At 44.1% G+C, this 20,739-nt stretch overlaps 1 protein-coding gene across 5 annotated transcripts in view; it reads right to left on the bottom strand.

Moving 5' to 3' along the window:
* The window catches only part of BCL11A (BCL11 transcription factor A), a 147,383-nt gene that overhangs the window by 6,426 nt on the left and 120,218 nt on the right, over positions 1 to 20,739 (bottom strand). For 3 of the 5 annotated variants that reach the window (XM_069608039.1, XM_069608037.1, XM_069608041.1), the window contains exon 3: positions 5,050 to 7,069. In XM_069608039.1, coding sequence (XP_069464140.1) covers positions 5,052 to 7,069 — 2,018 coding nt within the window. In that variant the 3' untranslated portion in view covers positions 5,050 to 5,051. The remainder of the gene's footprint in view (positions 1 to 5,049; positions 7,070 to 20,739) is intronic. The other 2 variants (XM_069608038.1, XM_069608042.1) reach the window with 2 other exon arrangements.

The raw sequence follows: 20,739 nt of genomic DNA, 5'->3' as shown, positions 1-20,739 counted from the left end.
TTTACATAATGTAATGAAAAATCTCATGGCATTTTACTCTGGGGAAGGTTGCTGTGGATTGAATATTTACTGAATGGCAGCCTTCTGTGTGTGACCTGTGGAAGCCGATTTTACTTAGGCAACCTAGTTAGTGGTGAGCCGTTCTTGAACTTGTACAAAAGCCACCCATGTAAGGAGTTTAGGGGATGGGCAAAGCAAGGATGGCGACCATTTCAAGGTGAACAGCCAGTTTCGGGCACAGGAAGCGCGGCCATTGCTACTCGGTCCACAGCAGGACCATCATATCCTGCTGCTAAAACAGCTGGTAATGCAGAGTTGGGTAATTTGAGGTAGAAGCTCGAGTTGGACAGGGCCTGTCTAGCTATCATTTACACTTGGTTAACAATGCCTCACATGAACTAGTCATCATTTCCAATCTGTCCCATTCTCAGGCATATCTGTGCCTATAGGTAGGTTGCATATTCTTTAAATGTAATGTGGTATTTGTAGGGGTGGTGTCCTCAAGAGAGTAGAGTGTTTGGTGGCGTGTGTGCCTATTGCCTCCATGCAAACTATCAAATGACACACATGCTCTTCATGCCACGTAGCAGGATACTGATATTCATTTCAGAATTATTTTTATGGGGAAAATGCGCTCAAAGGGATAGAAACACATTTGAACTAGTTAAATAAAAGTAAAACGAGCGAATTTAATCTGGCACCAAAACATCTTTCTCAGTGTCTTAAGGAAAAATGCTTTATTTCACACTCTATTTTATTACTATAGTTGCTCAGAATCAGTGCTACCTTGAGATCTGAAATAATACATACATTTGAGGAAACGTACTGTTAGGAATATACGAGATATATATATATGTCAACAATGCAATGGCTTATCAAGTTAAGAGCTCTGGGTCCACACCGGTTGCAAGCCATTAGCATGGCTTCAATGGATAATGAGTCTGCATGAACTATTTATTTCGCAAACACTATTATAGCGTGAACTTAGCAATAAGGGCAGAGGAGTGCTTGCCATATAAGACAAATAAGAGAGAAGGAGGGTCCTCTGTGTCCTATGCACTGAGGGGACGTAGGTTTCAAGCGAGGCAAGTCCGCTCTGCGTGCATTCTTCGCAGGAGTATTAAGGGACTCATTCGGAGTTGGAGTAGTAGTAGTAGTAATTGCCATTAACGCTTCCAAACCACGCGTCTGTGGAAGTAAGTGTGCATAAATAGGTATGAATAGATCACAATGAATGATTCATGGCTAAGCCACTCATGAGGCAGGGGCGTCCTCTTAAGTCGAGATATACATGTGATTGCTATTATATAGTATATATACGTAAACGCACAATGACACACAAACACATGCAATGTGTTAGTGTGTTTTTGTGTGTGTGTTTAGGAAAATAAAACTGTATAGTGCAAACCTGCTCATATGTTCTCAGGGGTTCGACATAAATAAGCTCTCTCCCTGTAGAGGTGGCAGCATTAATGAATGTGGTACAGACTGCTCTGGACCAAGGCAGCGACCTAAGTATTGAGGAGTGGTCTAGGACCAAGATAGAGCCTAGGCTCTTATGTCATCTTGAGTTGGTGGTGACACCTTTTAAGTAGTGGAACCCCACGTATCTACTTCCTCCCAAGTAGGATGGCCTCTGTCCTGCAGAAGCAGCGCTACAATCACAATCAGTTGAGATGTATTCAGGAACAAGCACATTTGGGGCAGCGGTCATGTCTGACCTAAATTGAGCTCTATCTGGCGAGCCGGAGGTAGACATGTACATTATTGATATGTTAGTTAAGGGAGGGATTCTGACGCCAACCACAATATCATTAACTAGCTGACATTCATTCCTATGTAGAACCATGGGTATGTAGAAAACTAGAGATTATGCGTCCGAACAAATGTATTGTGGAAGGAGACCACATGTCCCCTCAAAGGGATTTCCTTAACTACTCTGATTTCTCTCTACTTTTCAACAACAAAAACAAAATAAGTTCTAATTCTGACCATAAGAACCAAAGACATTCAGGTCTTCTCTGTGTGTCAGTGTATAGATTTAACCATGATGTAAGACTATCTGCTGGTACAGGCTCATAATGGGTCTGTATATAGTCTGAAATATGCACGCCATGGCAGTCTATACTATATATATAGTATAGGATTATGCATGTATATGTGAATACACCCAGGCAACCCTGTAAGAATGTACAAATATAAGTAATATAAGTATTGTATACATAAAAATATGCACATAAATATTTATATTTGTATATTTCCTTATCTTTATGAAGATATATATATATATATATATATATATATATTATTCATAGAGAAGGGCCTACCAAGTTTAAGAGTTTAAGGATAGAATGGTGGTGATTTGGAATTAGTTTGTTTCAAGGTTCAAAGGTACGGACCCATCACAATTACATTCTCTATACCCTTACCTGGATACTGCTGAGTTGCTAATATATGAATATGGGTGTATATATATATATATATATATATATATATATATATATATATACACACACACACAAATCTAGGGCATAATTGGTGCTTCGTCTAGATGAAGATCTCTGTGGGCCAACGTAGAGGCTCCATCCATCTCCACAGTCCAGCCATTTGCTTATGTTCGCGCACTGCATACACCCACTAAAGAGAAACAGGGAGATTATGGAGGCCAGTAAACAGAAAATGCCTTACCTCAGTGATGAGCTGCAGTGAAATGAAAGGGCAGAGTCTAAACTGCACGTGGAATGGTTCAGATGTCTCCTACCATGAGTGTGGGGGTGGGTGTGGGGGTGGGAGCGGTGAGCAGATAAGTGCACAGACCCCTGTCTCCTGTTGCTGGTGTGCACATCAAGAATTTAGGAATGAAGCCATCACAAAACATGGTGGGAGAGAGAGCATAATGGGGAACGGTGTGTCTGCAGAAATGCAGCCAGCTCCACTCCATGGAGAAAGAGACGTAGAACATGCTTAGGCGGCATGTTACTATGGGGAGTCCTCTAAGGCTGTGAGGAGAAAAGGGGTGAACTTTGATCAGTGGAAAGGAATGCAGTGGGGAGGTGCCCTTTCAGTATAAGCATAGACGGAATATAGGAGGTGGATAATACAAAAATATAACCGGTGCAGACGAGGGAAAGGATTGTAAAAAAACACGTGAGAAAAAAAAGAAAGAAATCGAAATGAGAAAACATGGATGAAAGAGTCTGGCAAAAGGATAAAATAAAAGGGACAAATAAGAGATTGGATGGGGGCAATGAATATGGAAAGGATATGGAAGAAAAGGCTAAAGGTATAATGTAGGAAGGTGGCTGGTGTTAGGAGTATGTAAGGACAGCAGAGCCTCTAAGATGGCCCACAGATCTTTATACAGACAAAGTACCACTTCGGCCCTAGATGTGTGTAATGCATGAGTTTGGCATTGCAAATATATATATATATATATATATATATATATATATAGCAAGTTTGTAATGCATTTTTCTGAAATGCATCTGCTGGGCACTGAGCATTATTTTTTAATCGTTCAAATATATGCGCGCGCGCACACACACACACATCTGCATACTTAATTAGTTTAGCAATTGTACAACGCTTCCATTATATAAAGACCTGTAAACTAGAAAACCAAATTGTACAGTGCACTTAAATGTCCTAAGCTGTCTTGTTTTATACTCAATCTCTGTACCTCAGGTTATTTTTTTAAAAATGATAGTTACCACAGGCAGAGTCAGGTGCTGCATGAACCCCAAACTGGGGTGTCTGTTCCCTTGAGCACACGACAAAAAGAATCAATTCTTGCCACGCTCACACAAATATCACATAGTGTTGGAAGAGCCATCAGAGGGCGAATGGTTCTTTTAGGGGGCGCAGAAGTCTGCAGTGCTACTTTTAAAATGATCACTCCTGCTCGTTTGCTTCCATTCACCTGCATTTGAATGCCATATATTAGCTTATATACACTTGTGGTAGTTGTTAATATCAAAGCGTACTGCGCTGTGCTAATGAACCACAATGTTACGCTCAGCTAAGTATTACCTCCTGCCTTTCTGCGCGCTGGAGAACCAGCAGGAATAAGCGCATCTGCTCTTGCTTTCACTTGGCAGGCTTTTCTTGGGGGCCAAAATCAATGTGGGCGGTACTTGTTTTGAGGCAATTTCTTAATTGGGGAGGGTGTTCTAAGTAAGAAATAGATCAATGCCTCGCGACGCTCACGCCAGGGATATGTAAGCGTCTGTACTGCTATAGTCAGGATCTCTTTCGAAAAAATTCACAAAATTGGTGTCTGAATGATGACCAACATCGGGTCATATTTTCAGGTAGCCGTTGTTGGGGGAAAGATACTACTGTTTATGACACTATTTGCACAGCCATTCATATCTGCCGCTTTTGCTTTAAGCTACACGTGTTTAACAAGTAGAAAGAACCATCAATATGGTTTGAATAGATAGAAGGCACTATTGATGTTTTTTTTAAAACAAAGGATAGTACAAATTTGCTTTTTTTTCTAATTGTCACTGGAAGGCCTTGTTTTCTCAATAGTAAAGTCTGATGGCTGTGGCCAACTGGTTAGAGACTGGGGAGGAAGCTAGAGTCGCAAAACCCAGCCAGTCTGTAGAGAGTTAACCTAAAGACTTTGTTCCTCGATAAGACACAAAAACAGAAACTGTACATGATGTGTGTATCACAGAACTTATGCAGCATGGTCATTTCTCAGAACAGAAATGGAAACAGCGACATGTTTGCTCTGAAATTAACGAGGGGGGGGACGATTTAAAAAATAAGCCATAACATATCACACGTGCCATCTAAGTAAAAAAAAAAATACACAACATGTAAATTATTGCACAAGAGAAAGGCTCAAAAGTTTGCGTAATATGCAATAGTATTGCCCCGAGACAGATCATGCATTCAAACGGTGAAGGGGTGGGGGGGGGGGGGGGTAGAAAAAAAGTGTGCTGGTGAAAAGCACCCTCTTATAGCCGTAGCTTTCATTATTTTAAATCATAGGGCACTATAAAAAATCTACAGGGGACCGATTGGGGGGTATTAATATACCTCTATTCAGTTTTTATATCATTATTCAAGACTCGATCACTGTGCCATTTTTTCATGTGTTTCTCCAGGGTACTGTACACGCTAAAAGGCATCTGACAAATTTCACATTTGTAAACGTCCTTCCCCACCTGACCATGTGTTTTCATGTGCCGGGTGAGTTTGCTACTCTGGGCGCAGGCGTAGTTGCAAAGCTCACACTTGTATGGCCTTTCACCCGTGTGGCTCCTCCTGTGCACAGTGAGGTTACTACAGTTCTTGAAGATTTTCCCACAGTACTCACAAGTGTCGCTGCGCTTGCCCTCTTTTGAGCTCGGCCTGCCAGGGCCGGGGCCGCTAATGTGTGGGGTGCTTCCTCCACTTCCCGTGCCACTGCGGCCTGAAATCCCGCCGTCCATCTCGCCAGGAGGCGTGGAGAAGCGTAAGCTCCCGTTTTCTGACGAGTGCTCGGAGGAGGAGGCAAAAGGCGATTGTCTGGAGTCTCCAAAGGTGAGGAAGGGGTCTTTCAGCTGCCTGGAAGCGGCGTAGCCCGCCAGCCACTGGGAGTAAACGTTCTCTGTGTTAGGCATTGCTGAAGCAGGCAGGTCGAACTCCTTCTCGAGTTTAATGCGTTTCGAGAAGGGGCTCAGGGAACTGGGGCTGCCTAAGAGCAGTTTTTTTGATAAGCCTCCAGAGGCCGAATCACCGGGTGAGCAGCCCCTCCCATTAACAGTGCCATCGTCAATGCGGTCGGATTCCCCAGCCACTGAATCTTCGTCACAAGTGTCTCTGTGGGCCTCCGTTTCGGACAAATGGCCCCGTTTATGTTTTTCAGCCAGTACCTGGTGAAAGGCCTCGCTGAAGTGGTGCATGACGCTCAGGCTCATGCCTTGCATGATGTCTGGCATGGAGCGGTTCTCCTCACCAGTCCTGGAGTTATTTTCATGGTGGCGGGCCGCTTCTAGGTTAATGCCAAAACTATAATCGTGCCTACTGTCACTCTCATTCAAGTCCTCCTCCTCCTCTTCCTCCTCCTCCTCTTCCTCCTCTTCCTCCTCCTCCTCCTCTTCCTCGTCCCCATTTTCTGGAATCATATTGGGATCATGTTCACTCTTGAACTTGGCCACTACAGACTTAAGGGCGCTGCTTGCACTGCCAGCGTGGTCACTGGTTCCGGGCTCTGGGGAGCTGGCTGTGGAGAGGCCATCATCTGATTTAACTGTCATGGGGGAGGACTTGTGCATGTGCGTTTTCATGTGGCGTTTTAGTTTGCTGGCTTGCGTACATGCATGGTCACAAAGGTTGCATTTGTAGGGTTTTTCGCCAGTGTGGCTTCTACGATGTACTACCAAATTACTCTGAAATTTGAATGTCTTGCCACAAAACTCACAAGATTTAGATTTTAGCGGTGGCTGGGAAGGTGGGGGGACTGACTGAAGAGGAGGAAGGGGTGGTGTTGCCAGAAAGGGAGGCTTGCTGCCTGGCTGGAATGGTTGCAGTAACCTTTGCATAGGACTGGGCCGGTTGGGAGATAATGGCGGGCTAGAACCGGAGGTGTTCCCAGCCAGTTCTCTAAGTCTCCTGGAAAAATCCATAGCTGGTGGCTCCATGGCCAGTGGGTTCAGTCGCAGCACCCTGTCAAAGGCACTAGGGTGATGGGTTGCAAGAGCCATCTCTTCTGCACCGAGACGTTCTATGCGATGTGGATCTACATGATGCCGTGGTGGCGGACTAAACAAAGGCGGCGTGGGTGGAAAGCGGCCTTCCCCTAGACCAGAAACCTCTCGCGATACTGATCCAGGTATTCTCAGCAGGTTAAAGGGATTATTGTCTGCAACGTGAATTCCATGGAGTGGTGGCTGTGGGGGACATTCTGCACCCAGTCCTGATGGGATGCCTACCCGCGGTGTCAAGGGGCTGCCATGGTCACTTTCCAGGTAGATTCTGAAGCCGTGCGTGTTCTGGGCATGTTGCAGGAGAAACCATGCGCTGTTGAAGGGCTGTTTGCAGGTTGTACACGTGTAGCTGCTGGGCTCATCTTTACCTGCAAAACAATACAATAACAACATCAATTTCAAATCACTGCGTGGGTTATCAAAGATGTACACATACTGAGCCTACTTTCATCTTCTCTTGAGATTAATCAAAAAAATCAAAGCATGGAAACTGAAACATAACTGTTGTCTGAAAATAGGGAGCCATGATGCATTTAGTGCATTTTTTGAACCAGGTCTGAAAGCATGCATTTATACATCAAACGCCCTGCATTTCTTAGGCTTTTCTCTGCAGCATTTGCCAAAATGCCTCATATACCAGATTCATCGTGCACATTTCAGTCCTGCGCCTTTACTCCAGAAAATGCAGATTCGGTTGTGAAATGCCAGGGTGAGCTTCATCCACTGTGGGGTGCTAGTGATTTTAATTGAAACCTAAAGATTGACAACATTTTTGAATTTCAGAGTTTTACCAAGAATAAACATGCTCTTTCTCTGGGAGTTATGTCTGACCAACTAAGAGCAGGGACCAGTTCTGTCAAATGCTCGATAGTTCAATTGGGTGCGATTACCCTGTGCACGTCCTAACAAAGAAACGCATGATGGCTACCTTCTCAAATCTAGCTGCTGTAAACAAATACCTGGACCCAGAAAACACAGTTTAAAAGATCTACACAATTTTACAAGCAAATTCAAATAGAACCTTCGTCTCCCCCTCGTTATTTAATGGGGCACGTATTGTGAGGGAGGGATGGATCAACACATACAACGGGCCTATGGCCAAGCTGCCCACTGAAGAGGCCTTATTTCTCTCCAACGTAGAGGGGAAATGGCGACTCGCTGCAACGGCAACATCTCTCGTTTAAGGGGCAAGATGAAAGGACCACTACGCCGGCAAATAATACCTTCACACACGAAGTAAGCAGGATAATCAAAACCACCATTTTGTATAGCAATGCATAGATCCACAGGGGTAAATTTAACTTTTTTGTTTGTTTACAGTGTCTTTTTTTTGGTTTAGAAAGATATGTGTGTTAAGCATTTCCATACACAAATAGGACCCAGCTAGTTTGCTGTTGGCTCGAGCCAAGGGCTCCATTGAGCACTTCACCCAGAAGCCTCCTTGCAGCCTCCCACAGATTGCTGCCAACTCTGAGGGTTGCAATACCAAACATAGGGCTTTCCAAATATTACCTGTGAAAGACGACAATGACATGTCCAGGCTGATGGCTTGTAACCACTAGCAAGCCTACACGCCTCCCCCAGAAGCGCACTTCTTTGCTGGAGTGACCGTATGCATACACATTAGGCAAAACGGTGGCCAGCGTGTGTGAGCAATGGGGTCACTGATATCAGGCATGGAGTGGCAGATACACAATTGTGCAATAAGTGGCATTTGTCAAGGGGACCGCATTGCACACATTCCTGAGCCTTCTATGACCACTTTCTGCATGTCCCCGTGTTGCCAAGGAAACAATAAAGGAGACTGAAGGGTCTCATTCCTAAAAGAACACGGGATTCACGTTTTTGAAAATTTCCAAAATCCAAAAATATGAAAGAAAGAGAAACGAAAGTGACCCAAGGAGAATTTAGCTACTACAAAATGCCAGACACCATTTTCAAATGCTCAGGATCGTAGGCTTATAGGATGATATGAAAAAACATTATTTCAAGATGAACTGTATTTTTTCTTCAATGTGGTCGTATCCGTACAATTGATGACACCCAATAGCACTTTATGCTGATCATGTGTCACTGTTAGTACAATGTTGCAATGAAATGTGAGGAAACAGGACAAAATACTATTCACACAATCTAGCAATTTTCTGCCAAAATACACCATTTATAGTTGAAAAACAAGGGCCCTTGCATTCAACTGAAGTGCAAAGGCAGCAGCAGTACAATTTAAGCCACATTTACAGCACAATCGGGCCGACTATGCACTGTACTCCTGGACTGAACTGTAATTTACTTAACAATGCATTCCTAATCTCATTGAATGCATCCTGCTCTAGGATTAAACTCTTTACAAGATTAGTTAATAGATTAAAAATTAGGTTTCAAACATTTACCTAATGTAAAAAAAATCAGACTGGTTTTCAGGGAACGTACTACGGTGTCCAAGTACACCCACGATTTCCCTTTTTATGAGGAAGGAACCAAATCTAAGGAGAATATTTTTTTCAAGAAATTCAACTATGCTTTGGTGAGAAAGGTAGAAACAAAATTAAGAGGCTGTCTGCGGTGACCCAAAAAGTATTTTCTTCACTCTTTAGGTTACTTGTTAAATTACCATACCCTTCGTGTGACCACTTGAATTGGAGCAAAGGAAGATGATGGGTGGGCAGAAAATAGCTGACTACCAGCGGCCTTCAAAATATTGTGAGAGAAGTAATTGTGCATTTGATCCCGGCATTAGGCATTACATTTTAGAGCAGTGTTAGTTATTCTTTGTCTAGCATGTAAGAAAACATAAAATCAGGGCCCTGTTTCTGCAGAGTACGCGGCTGTGTGTTGGGTGTTGTGCAATGCGTTGTAAATGCAGGCACAAAGGGCGGTCTCATCCAGATGGAAATAAATTGAAATTCAATTGGAGCATTGCCTTCCCTTCCTCCCACACGCATATGTTTGGATAGAAATGAAAAAGAAAACAATTGTGAAAAATGTATCCTTTTATCAGGAACTGAACCGGCACCATCACGCCTGGCAATGCTAACAATGTAATGCCACCCTGCTTGTAACGTAAGGTCACATAAAATGATACTTCACTGCGTAATGAGCATGCAATGCGCAGCTTTTCACGATTGCATTTTGGAATTCCCATCAGCGAGATATTCCGGATCGGGAGGGCAGCCCGGGTAATCATAATGTCAATGAGAAGGGCCGCTAGGATGGAGGCAGCAGATTACGCTGGGAGGGCCGCTCTGAAACTGGTAATTATTACTAGTCCACTAATAGCAAATGATGCATTACGGTCTCATCATGCAATCTGTATTTCACTCAGCCGCTGCCAGGGCAGCATATTGTGTTACACGCCGCTCCGGTCCCAACTGCCCGTGCTGCAGTCCTCAATAAACGTGTTATGTATGATAATTCACAAAATGACTCTGCACAACTGTTTAAAGATGAACATTGATTTGCTGCATGGCATAATCATGGCCCACGGTGAAAGGCTGATGTATAACCAAGGTCTTCGTTTGATTTAAGGGGGAAAAAGTTTTCATTTCAAATTTCTTGTCTAACATTCATTTGGGTAAGTCTAAAGCGACTTCATCATACTTAGTAATGTCTGCATTATTCTCATGTAATAATGACATCAGGAATTGGTTTTCTTGGGGCTTCTTTCACAAAGTCCTAAACCTACAGCCATAAAGTATATGGTAGCCAATAAAATATCTCAATATTATTCATTTTATTGTGAGATTTCATGCATTTTGTAAGTGTGGTTTAAATTGTAAATTCAACATGGGCACAGATAAACATCACTTGTATCTGAGATGTGGTAACGCTGACCCCAAATTCTGCTCTTCATAAGGCAGAAGCACACTTACTACTCACCAACCAATTGGAGTGAAGCACCTCAGAGAGGGACACTCAGAAACTGCCCTAGAAATTTCCCATGTTGGACATTAAGAAAGAGCTCATGTCCTGCCTCTACATCAGAGGTAGGCACCCTAAGGGTACCTCTAGAGGTTTTTGGTCAACAGCTGCCATGATCAGGGGGGAACATGTCAAGTTACACGCTACTCGCCAGCCATAAAAACCCACATGCCACCTCAATTCTAAACATACACACAGAACACCCTTTCTAACTTGGAAAGAGTCAATTAACACTAGCAAATGGCTAGTGGCAAGCGCACATTTTGAGCCCTGACCATGATCCCTCATCACTGACTAGACTGGCTAAGGATGATGGGAGTTCTGGAACGTCAGGCGGGCCTCAGGTTGCCAACATTTGCACCACATGTGCATTTGTGGCATCTCTGGGTGACGATCATTCTTTTGCATCTAGTTTGAGTTTAGAAGACTACTTCCTTTGGAGGGATTGGCACTTGCCCAAAATTACTAAAAGTCTCATGTAACAAAACATGCTCCTAAATGAGGGATTTTGTACGTGTTTCGCTGCCAGCTATTACATTCAGAAATTATTATATTATATTATTTTTCAGTTACGGCGGTTTCTAGTGAAAATGCACTAGCACAATTCTTAACTATTAGCAATGCCACATCAAATCCGGTATCCTAATAAAAAGCAAAAGAAAACAGACAATGTTTGGCTCGCCCGATGAAGGCGCTCTCACAATTAGTTCTACTGTCGGGTTTCTGCTGACGCGATCGGCCTGGTCTCATCGTTAGGACAGCAGAAAACGTGAAAACCCGGTTTTGTCGTAATATTAGAAAGTGTGCCAAATGGGGTGGAGCCACTGATGAAACCAGCCAAGCATGTCTTGAGGTCCTATGGCACTCGAACCTCTGATGCCCGAGTTTTTGAAGCTGCAAGACTTTCAACATTGTGCTAGTATAGCCTCAGAGCCCACATGGGAAGCATTCCCTGTCATTTCCTAAGGGCCTAATTCACAGAAGCGTTTTATAATGGCAAAACCCCACTGGAAAAAGCTCTGTGAATAAGGGCCTGAGTGAAGCAAGGGTGTTAGGGAGGGCTTTCGGGCTCCCTTAACGCCCGCCAACACTTCCCCCAAGTGTGCTAACGCTATTCGCTCTCATGGCAGGGGGACGCCATGAGTGAGGCGTGTACATACAGTGGAGCTGGTGTCTATTCTGAGGGCTGCAGCAGGGCGGCATCCGAAACAGGGTGTGCCCAGTTCCCCTGACCTAGGGAAGGTGGCGTGGCAATACATTGCTGCTGGAAAGAGGGGACCAGCCATGATGCGTTTCCCGTTCTATTTGTGGGGCCCGTGCATGGCAGGGTGACAATGGCACCACAGCTGTTGGGTACCACCCCTCCTATGCCAGTAGTTATCCAGTGGACGGAGGGCTGTGCAGAATTCAGATAGCTAGCAAGAAGTCCCAGAGTGAGAGGCAGCAGTAGTACACGTACACGGCTAGCAAAGGGCAAGCAATGCAGGTCAAAGCACAATGGAGAGTAGTGTGGGAGGGTGCTTGGCCCTGCATTTTAGGAATGCTTAACCCAAGCATATTCCAGCGAGTAGCGGACAGAATTTGCTCTGAATTCTTGTTTCAGATTGGCTGAGATAAATAGAATGTTCCAAAAGGTGTGCTAATTTAATTACAAACGTATCATTTGTCACTCTTCAGAAAACCAAAAATACTCCCTTTGGTTCTACGTTAAAAAACAGAGAAAAAACTAACAAGGATGAAAAGAGGTTTTTTGGTTGAATTGCGAAAATATTATTATTTTTTGCACTTTTTTTATAATACGGTGGGGGACCCCTGCACCTCCACCTTAATTTGTACTCTTACCCTACCCTATCTATTTTTTTTAATTAAAAAGTGCGAAAATCCACCAAATATTTGATTAAAAAACTCAATTTTTTCTGCCTTGTTTTCTGATTTTTTTGGGGGGCATTACGCTCCGTTTAATTACCCTTGAACATCTTTTAATGAACCTAGACAGGTATTGTATGCGGCTATATGTGTATGGATATGTGGCTTGTTTCTTTTTCATATAAAGCAACTCCAATGTGCCCGCCACACCATGGAATGGCCTTGCGGTGCAGAGGGTTGGCAGCTTCTTTTGGTACCTTGGAGAGTCGCACAGGACTGCAGAAATACCATTCGTTTTGCCCACAAACCCACTCTCCAGATTCACTGATTTGGCAAAACATTTGTTGTTCTGCCCAAAAGAAGGTGAGAATGTTTGGGTCAATCCAGCCATGTGGCAAGTTATGGCTAGGGAAGGCAACAGAGCATTGTGTGCATTCAGATTTCCTACAAATGTCCTGCTATCCTGCCAACGGCATGGCCAAATCTCTCAGGGCACTTGTTGCTTGGAAGGAAGAGCCCTGAGACTGATAGCTGCCCTTTGAGTGCTCAGCGCTGGTGGTTGGAAAAAAAAAATGTATGATCTAGTTTGCATTCTGCTCCGATGGACGAAGGAGACACCAGAAACTCTCTGACCGATCACCCCGTATGTGGACTATTCTCCCCACTCCCCAGCCATGATATATGGATGTGAGTGAGCAATATAATTGAGAGCGCGCACCCACCCAAATTTTGCTAATGACATAAAGGACACTGAATGACATCACAAACAGCATCATCACTCTTATTATATGACATCAAGAAACAAGTCAGTGCTAATAATCCTGGGAAGACAGAAAAGATTCGGACAAGCATCCAGTCCATCGCTTGCCATCTGGCATACTACGATTCGCAGGAGTGCCACCACACAGGCCTACTTCCCCACAGTGCCACTATTAGCACTCTATTCAGTTTGGGCTATTAAGTGGCACCTAAGCCACACCTATAAGCCAAACGTATTGCATCCATAGCGCTCCATCTCACGTGTCCAGTGGAGTAACTTTGCTGAAAATGTTGGCGGGGGGGGGGCATGACGTCTGAAGAAAAAGATAACATATCCTACACCGATTTTTGAGTGTGGCCTCTGATGACTCGAGCTTTGATTGCTGCACCTCATGCATTGCTTCTTTGTCGCTGCATCTGGTGTATTGCGCCGTGATTGTTTTGCCTCAGATCATATATTGCTTCTTGACTGCTGCACCGCTTCTACTGCCCCTTGATTGCTGTGCCCCATTACCTGCTCCTTGATTGTTGCAAGTCATATATTGCCGCTTCATTGTTACAGCTCAATGAGCTCATGTACTGCTTTGTGATTGCTGCATCCCATGCATGTGTCCTTGTTTGTTGAATCTTCGAATTCTCTTCCAACCTCCGGCAAAGAAGATGCATCTTGATTGTTGCATCTTCACTAACCCACTACGGGTCTCCAACTATGGTCTTCATGAGTCAAACTCTCTGTTTTCATCGTTTCTACACCAAACACTTCTGAATATACAGAATCTGTTTAAGTTATTTGTGTAATTGGTGGTTATCCTGAAAAACTGCTGTGGTTGGGGTTTATCGAAGACGGGACTTGCAGACCGATGCACTAGGCACACCGGCAAGCCACTCGACATTGCAGGTGAACACCTAGTAACCCAGCCCATGCAAACACAGACCCATCAGAACTCAACGCCTCACTCACCTGCTTGTAACAGGCAACCTTCTGCAACCAACAACCCGTCCTCGCTCTTGAGGCATACTTGGTTAGAATCAAACTGAGCAGAATACTTCCTGACTACAACTCACCTAGAAGAACACCAGCAAACAGCTTGCTTTCCAACTGCACTCATCGGCATTTCAGCTTTGGCATCATGCCACTCGCTCTCCTCCTGCCATCTTCCCCTTCTCTTACTGGCCTAGTGCAAACAGGATGCTAAAATGGCAGAAGCTGTGCTAGATAAGACCCCTCTCCATTACATTACACTTAAACTCACTTTGAATACAGTACTGATGTATGCTACCTAATATCTAAAGCGAGTGCTGTGAAGTAATAGCATACTGTGTGTTAGGGTTTAATTTACAGTGTGATAGGATATGACAGGTTATTTATAACATGCTTAATACCCAGAGGTTTCTAAGCGCGGACCCGGGATCGGACATGTGTTGCTTCGTATGCGCGTCCAAGGCGAGCACGTTGCCCCTGAGTTATCCTCCCTGATAGCCTATTATATTCCCTGATGGACTATTTAATGTTGACTACGTGTTTGTATGAGCTTTAACAATGGACTTTCCAATGTTTACAGCCTTAACTGTTTGTAGATAGCAACCTTTACTCCCAGTTAAAAAGTATTTTTATTCTAATTCCATTTTTTTGTCTGTAATTAAAGTCTGTAGTATTTTACAGGCAAGAAAACTTTTCTGTTGTGGTTTAATGTTCTCTTAGTTCCAAGTAAAATGTCTGCACTTTGTAGTCATATGAGTTACTGCATGGCGACGTGTTCGGGTATGCCCAAATTGTGGTTTTATCTATGTTATCACAGCCTCTGTCTGTGAATGTGTGTATCCGTACTCCATGGGCCTAATTCACAGAGCGCATAGTGTGGAGCAAAGTGACTGCACCGCAAAAATACACTTTGCACCAGGCCTATTTTACAGAGCGCCCCAAAGTGACTTTGCACTGTGCAAAGTAGGCCTAATTCACACAAAAGCACTATGGGCCTAATTCATGTAACGTTTAGAGCGGAGCAAAGTGGCCTGCGGCTTGTTGGAACGTGTTTAGCCCTAAGTCTGTGCTTCTTCTGTGAATTCGGCCCATTTAGCAGAGTGCAAAGTCACTTTGCTCTGCTCTGTGAATTAGGGCCGGTGCAAAGTGCATTTTTGTAATGCAAAGTCACTTTGCTCCATGCAAAACGTTCTGTGCAAAACGTTCTGTGAATTAGGCCCTATGAGTATTTATGTTAGTGTAGTTTCTGTGCTTTCTGTGCATATCCTAAATAAAGCATTTGATGGCGTTAAGAGTGTGTATTTGAGTATCTGTTATCAATGTCTGTGTTAATGCCCGAACAAATCAGTTTGTTGAACATACGTGTGTATGTGTGTGTTTATCCATGCACTATCTGTGTCCGTGTGCATGTCCAACGCAATGCACCGGGTGGTCACACGTGCATGTGGATTTGTGTAGGCGTTATCTTCATAAGTAGGTTTTTGTGATTATTGGGCCCTACTGCACACACCCAAATTATAGATGCATATTTCAAAATTAAAATGAAATATTTGGAGTCTGCCAAACTATTTTAGAAATGTTTGTGGTGTGCAATGATTCCATGTAATGGCTGCGTGTTTACCAAAAAACTTGAAAATGGGACACAATTTCAAGATATTTTTCTTAAAAGTGTCTTTTTTGGATCTGTGGAAGATACTATTTTTTAAAAAAAAACTTTTGAGCAGACCTTTTTTAAGGTGAAAATGATCAATTTTAACCAAATTTGGTATGCATTCTCAAATGTGGCCAATACCCTATTTTGCTAAGTTTAGTGTGAGCCTTTATGGACAAGGCCAAAAGTTACAGGACAATGTTTTTACGTTTATCTACTTAAATTGCATGCATTAAATCAAATGCACACATATCGTGAACGGCAGTTTCTGTTTGATGGCAGCATAGAGCGCGCACACCGAACAGATAAAGGGAGTGTTATGCTGGCACAGGACGCCAGGAAAATGGCCGAGCAGAAGGCGGTCGACTGCACCAGACCCTATTCACTGCACGGCAGACATCTCCTGGTACAAGGCCAAAGCTGCGGGAAATGACAGCCATGTGCCACAGCTTGAAGCGTTATTCTCGAAACAGGCAGGCTCGGCAGAGTACAGCGCCAGCGGCGGAGGGGTGTGCGTGCTGCATGTGTCGACATGTCATGGAAATATTTTTCTGCTGATACAAATATAAAACGTATGTGTGTACAAGGGCTCTTTTCCCTCCGTTGAATGTGTTGAAATGAGCAGGCAAAGCTTTCCCGTTTGCCATTCCATAAAGACAAACCTCCGAATTAAGTGAAGATTAAGTGAAGAGGAGCAACACCCCCTCTACCGCCCACCACCTCCCCCGCAAAGCCCCGTAATGACACCAGCTCCGGTCTTCCCCGTTATTTAACTACAGAATGGGGTGACGTGTTTCTTCATTTTTTCGACGTGTAATCGCCAATAATATTTAATTTATCAAAATAAGTCAAATGGCATGTTTCCCGCACTTTTTGTTCAAGGCGTACCAAGATCATAACGCTGCCGAGCAATGTGTGCCAATCACAAGGACCAACGTCCATTAGACCGCCAAGAGGCAAGGCCTTCGCTTTATCATATCCCAACAGCACTGCAAAGTAACGCACCCGTCCGGCCGGCGTTGCGTCTGAGGCTCACAATGGCCCCGAGCAGCTCACAGGCCCAGGAAGCAGCTGCCTTTCTCTGCTCCCTGCTGCGCATGTGCAGCCCTGGCTGCCCCTATTCTGACCTACTTCGCAGTAAGCTACTTACGCTTCGTCTATCAGAACAACAACAAGCTCGCATCTGCCACAATACTAATATTACCGACAAATATTCAGACCAGCAGCCACTGCTAGACCTCCCTGTGTGAATATGTTGCTCAGGCTCGGTCTGGCCTATAGGGCAATGCCCGAACCAAAAACACAAAATGCTAGTGTGGGCCAGTTATTTTGGTCAAAAGTTACATCACCATGTGGCTAGTAGTTTTGACCAGTGTTACTGGATAAATGTTCTTTAAAATACACAATTTGCATCGCATTATATAAAAAGCCACCCCCTTGGGTATTATGCAAACAGTCGGTCACAAAAGCAATGAATTCCCATTTGCAACTCTGGGCCACTTTTTAATTGGTGCCTGAGACCATTTAATGTCCCTGTCCGACCCTGGCGTTGCTTGTATCACTGGAAGGTTGAAGGGTATGTCAATTGATTGCTGAACGGTTGATGGGGTTCAGAGTGGGTTATGGTCCCAACAGCCTGAACGCCCACCTTGTAACTTCCAGGCCAAGCATCTTATAAAAAGCTCAGTCAATCGCCAATCTCCCAGGCGGAAACAATGAGCGTCCCATGCCCCACAGCGTGCCAGGTCCCTGCTTATAAACCTTCTCCATACAAAAAACAACCACTTTTACGGTTATTACAGCAGCCCATTCATGTAATGTTGTTTTTTCTATCCTATTGTAAAATTAAGCAAGTGGGCGTGTCCAGGCTGTTTGCACCACCCCCGAGTCTGTTTTCTCAATGTCTGCAAACTATTGGGAGCAATCGCTTGATCCAGAAGCGCCTGGTCGGGCCACAGGCCCTGCACCCGTACCACTGATGCGCAGATCCATTCCAGTAAGGACTGTGGGTGCATGTGGAATTCTCTGGTTTTAAAGTTTAAACACCCCCACAGAAGGCTCATGCATACTTTATGACGCTGCATTGCTTCGGGACTGTCCAAAGGATGAACTGTTTCGATTTTAAGCAAATGAAGCAGAGTTAGTTGTCCCCACTCGCGCTCGAATAGACTTTTTACTGCGTTGCACTCGCCAGGCATTTTCCCCCTTCCGAAAATCCATAACGAGGAGGCCATTTTGTAGAAATGCCCCCAGGAAAAAGTTCAGAAGGAGCACAGCAGAAGCCAACAGTGAGACAAGGGAGACAGAGGAATGCTTTGAACACACACAAAAAAACCTGTTCAAAGAAGCAAGATCTCCTGGCTGCTGCGCTCCTCCACACTTTACTCAACACGGCGCTCTGAGGGCAACACTCCCTTAGCCCTTTTTCCTATGATGCTTACATATTTATTATAATTTCTTAAAAATATAGGAGGTAAAAGTATCCACGCACGAGATGAGTTACTGCCTTTGTACGTACATGTCTTGTGTGACAAGAGTAGGTTTGGGTTTGATTAATGGGTGTGAGGGGACCCCGTAGGTGTCAAAAATTATTTTGGGGGAGGCAGCCGATGAATGGCACCCCAGCGTCAGCAGCGTCAAAAATAGCTGAGTATTGGGAGGCGGGAGGAGGTTGGGGCGGTGGGGGGCTTAGGGATAAACACTGTATAAGGTGGGTTGCAGGACATGGCACCCTCTTAAATCATTTCTTGTATTTCACAACACTTTGCACAGCAAACATTTTTGTCACACTTTCAGAAAAGTAGAGCTGGGAAATGATAGCAACAGGGACACTGGGCCCCATTTACAAATGCGTTTTACAATGGCGCAATCCCATTGAAAAACGCGCTGTAAATCGGGCCCATTATTGTTTTTAACCCCCAATTGCTAATTCTCTGAGCATTGTTTCCTGGCATGATTTACAAAAGCCTTTCTCAGTGGTGCAGTCCCATTAAAAAAATACTTTGTAAATCAGGCCCTTGTGGGCTAGATGGTGTAACTATAGCAGGGGTAAACTTTTCAAATTGCAAGCTACTAGCCAGCCCTATAAAAAAGTCCGTTGCCAGCTCAATTCTACACATTCACACAGCACAACATTTTTGACTCACCAAGAGTCAATAATCAGCAGCCAATTGCTAATGGTGAGTGCAGATTTTGAGCCCTGAATTAGAGGATGTGACTTGTCAGTCTTTGAAGGTGGTTAGCTATGCTAGCCCCCCCCCCTTCGCCCCCTCTACCCCCAGCAGCCAAGGCTGTCTGCCTCAGGAAGGCATCATGTGGTATGGTTCTGAGGCCAGATTGGTGGCTGAACACATTTTCCCTTTCTCAACTTTCCAGGTGAACTGCTCCAGTTTGTGAGGAAGGGAACGTTTGTGAATTGTGTGGGGCAGTAGATGGGCACAGCAGCCAGGGCCCAGCAGGGTCCCAGGATCTTGAAAGATTTACAGAAAAACAAGTATTCTTTGTAGATCAGGATACATGCAAATTATGTTAAAAAAAAAAACCTTCCAAAATATCCATCTGTGAAGTAAAGCCTGAGTGGCTGGCAACATGCAACACAAGCCACACATTAAGCAGCAAGGTGGTTAGCTATACCAGCTCCCCCAGCAGCCAAGACTACCCCCACGTGTTCTCATTTCTCCAATGGCTCAAGGGCCCTTGATAGAGAAAATGAATGCATTTCTGCGGCTTGCAATTTTCATATTTAATGTGAAAAACAAAGGACATTTGAAGAATGTTTGCCACATGTTCCTTTGAGCAACAAATTCAGATTTTGCTCAGTGCTACAGTCACCTCTGCATTACATGATAGTATAAAACCGAGCACCAGCAGTGTATGCACAGTTTTCAGCTGAAAGCTCTTCACCCACTGAGCTAGTTTGCTCGGAAATAGTACTTTTATCCAGACCACCATGCTTACTTGAGGTCTGTTCGAGAGACATGGGTGCCTAGAAACTCTTTTCCTTCTAAGACATGGCTTTCATACCCAAAGAACAATTAAAAAACAGGGTATTTTCCACGCTTTCCGTGCTAAACATGCATGCAATAAAATGTACCTAGAGTGCAGGGATCTGCAACTGGCATCCCTATAAATGTTCTTGGCTACAACTCCCATGATCCCTCGCCATTTCCTATGCTGCCTAGGGCTGCTGTCCAAAAGGTTCTAGTCACTCAAAGGTTTCCAGATCAAATCTCGAAATTAAGATTGAATAGGCACGATCTAAAAGCAGCTTCTGGGTAGTCAGCATTAACCAGTGACAGGTGCTACCACTGGGGGACAGGCAGCTGGTGCATAGCGTTCCGCAAATCTAAATTCCACATAAGACAGAAACATATCATTTTGTCCATTATTCATGACTCCTTATGCTTTACATTTTGTATAGATGTGTCTTAATGTTTATAGATTGTCCCAAGTGCACAGATACATCACACAGGTGTATTTGTTTGGCATCATTTGGCCTGGGCAGCCAAAAGTAGGTCTTGGTAGATGTTGGTGTCAAGCTAACCAGGGTCTTCTTAGTTACAACCAGGAGCTAAATAGCTCCCAGCTCCCCTCCATTTGGAACCCAGCTAGATGACGCCCACTCGAGTGAATCTCAGTGACCGTTATTTGCATGTTTATTTGTCATGCTCAAAACCAAACTAAATTTGACTATTCGTTAGGAGGACGAGCCAGGTCCAACTTCAAACAAATGAAGAGGATTCACTTTTCTCTAAAAAAAAAAAAAAAACTCTTGAAACTGAGCTAACAAATGGTCACACAGTGAGATTTAGAGCCTAATTCACAGAAGCGTTTTTATAATTGCCAAACCCCATTGGAAAATA

Source organism: Ambystoma mexicanum, chromosome 4q, assembly GCF_040938575.1.
Source record: "Ambystoma mexicanum isolate Mex_15411 chromosome 4q, UKY_AmexF1_1, whole genome shotgun sequence".
Classification (NCBI taxonomy): domain Eukaryota; kingdom Metazoa; phylum Chordata; class Amphibia; order Caudata; family Ambystomatidae; genus Ambystoma; species Ambystoma mexicanum.
Note: the sequence above shows the minus strand (reverse complement) of the source record. Positions and strands in the feature narration are given on the sequence as shown.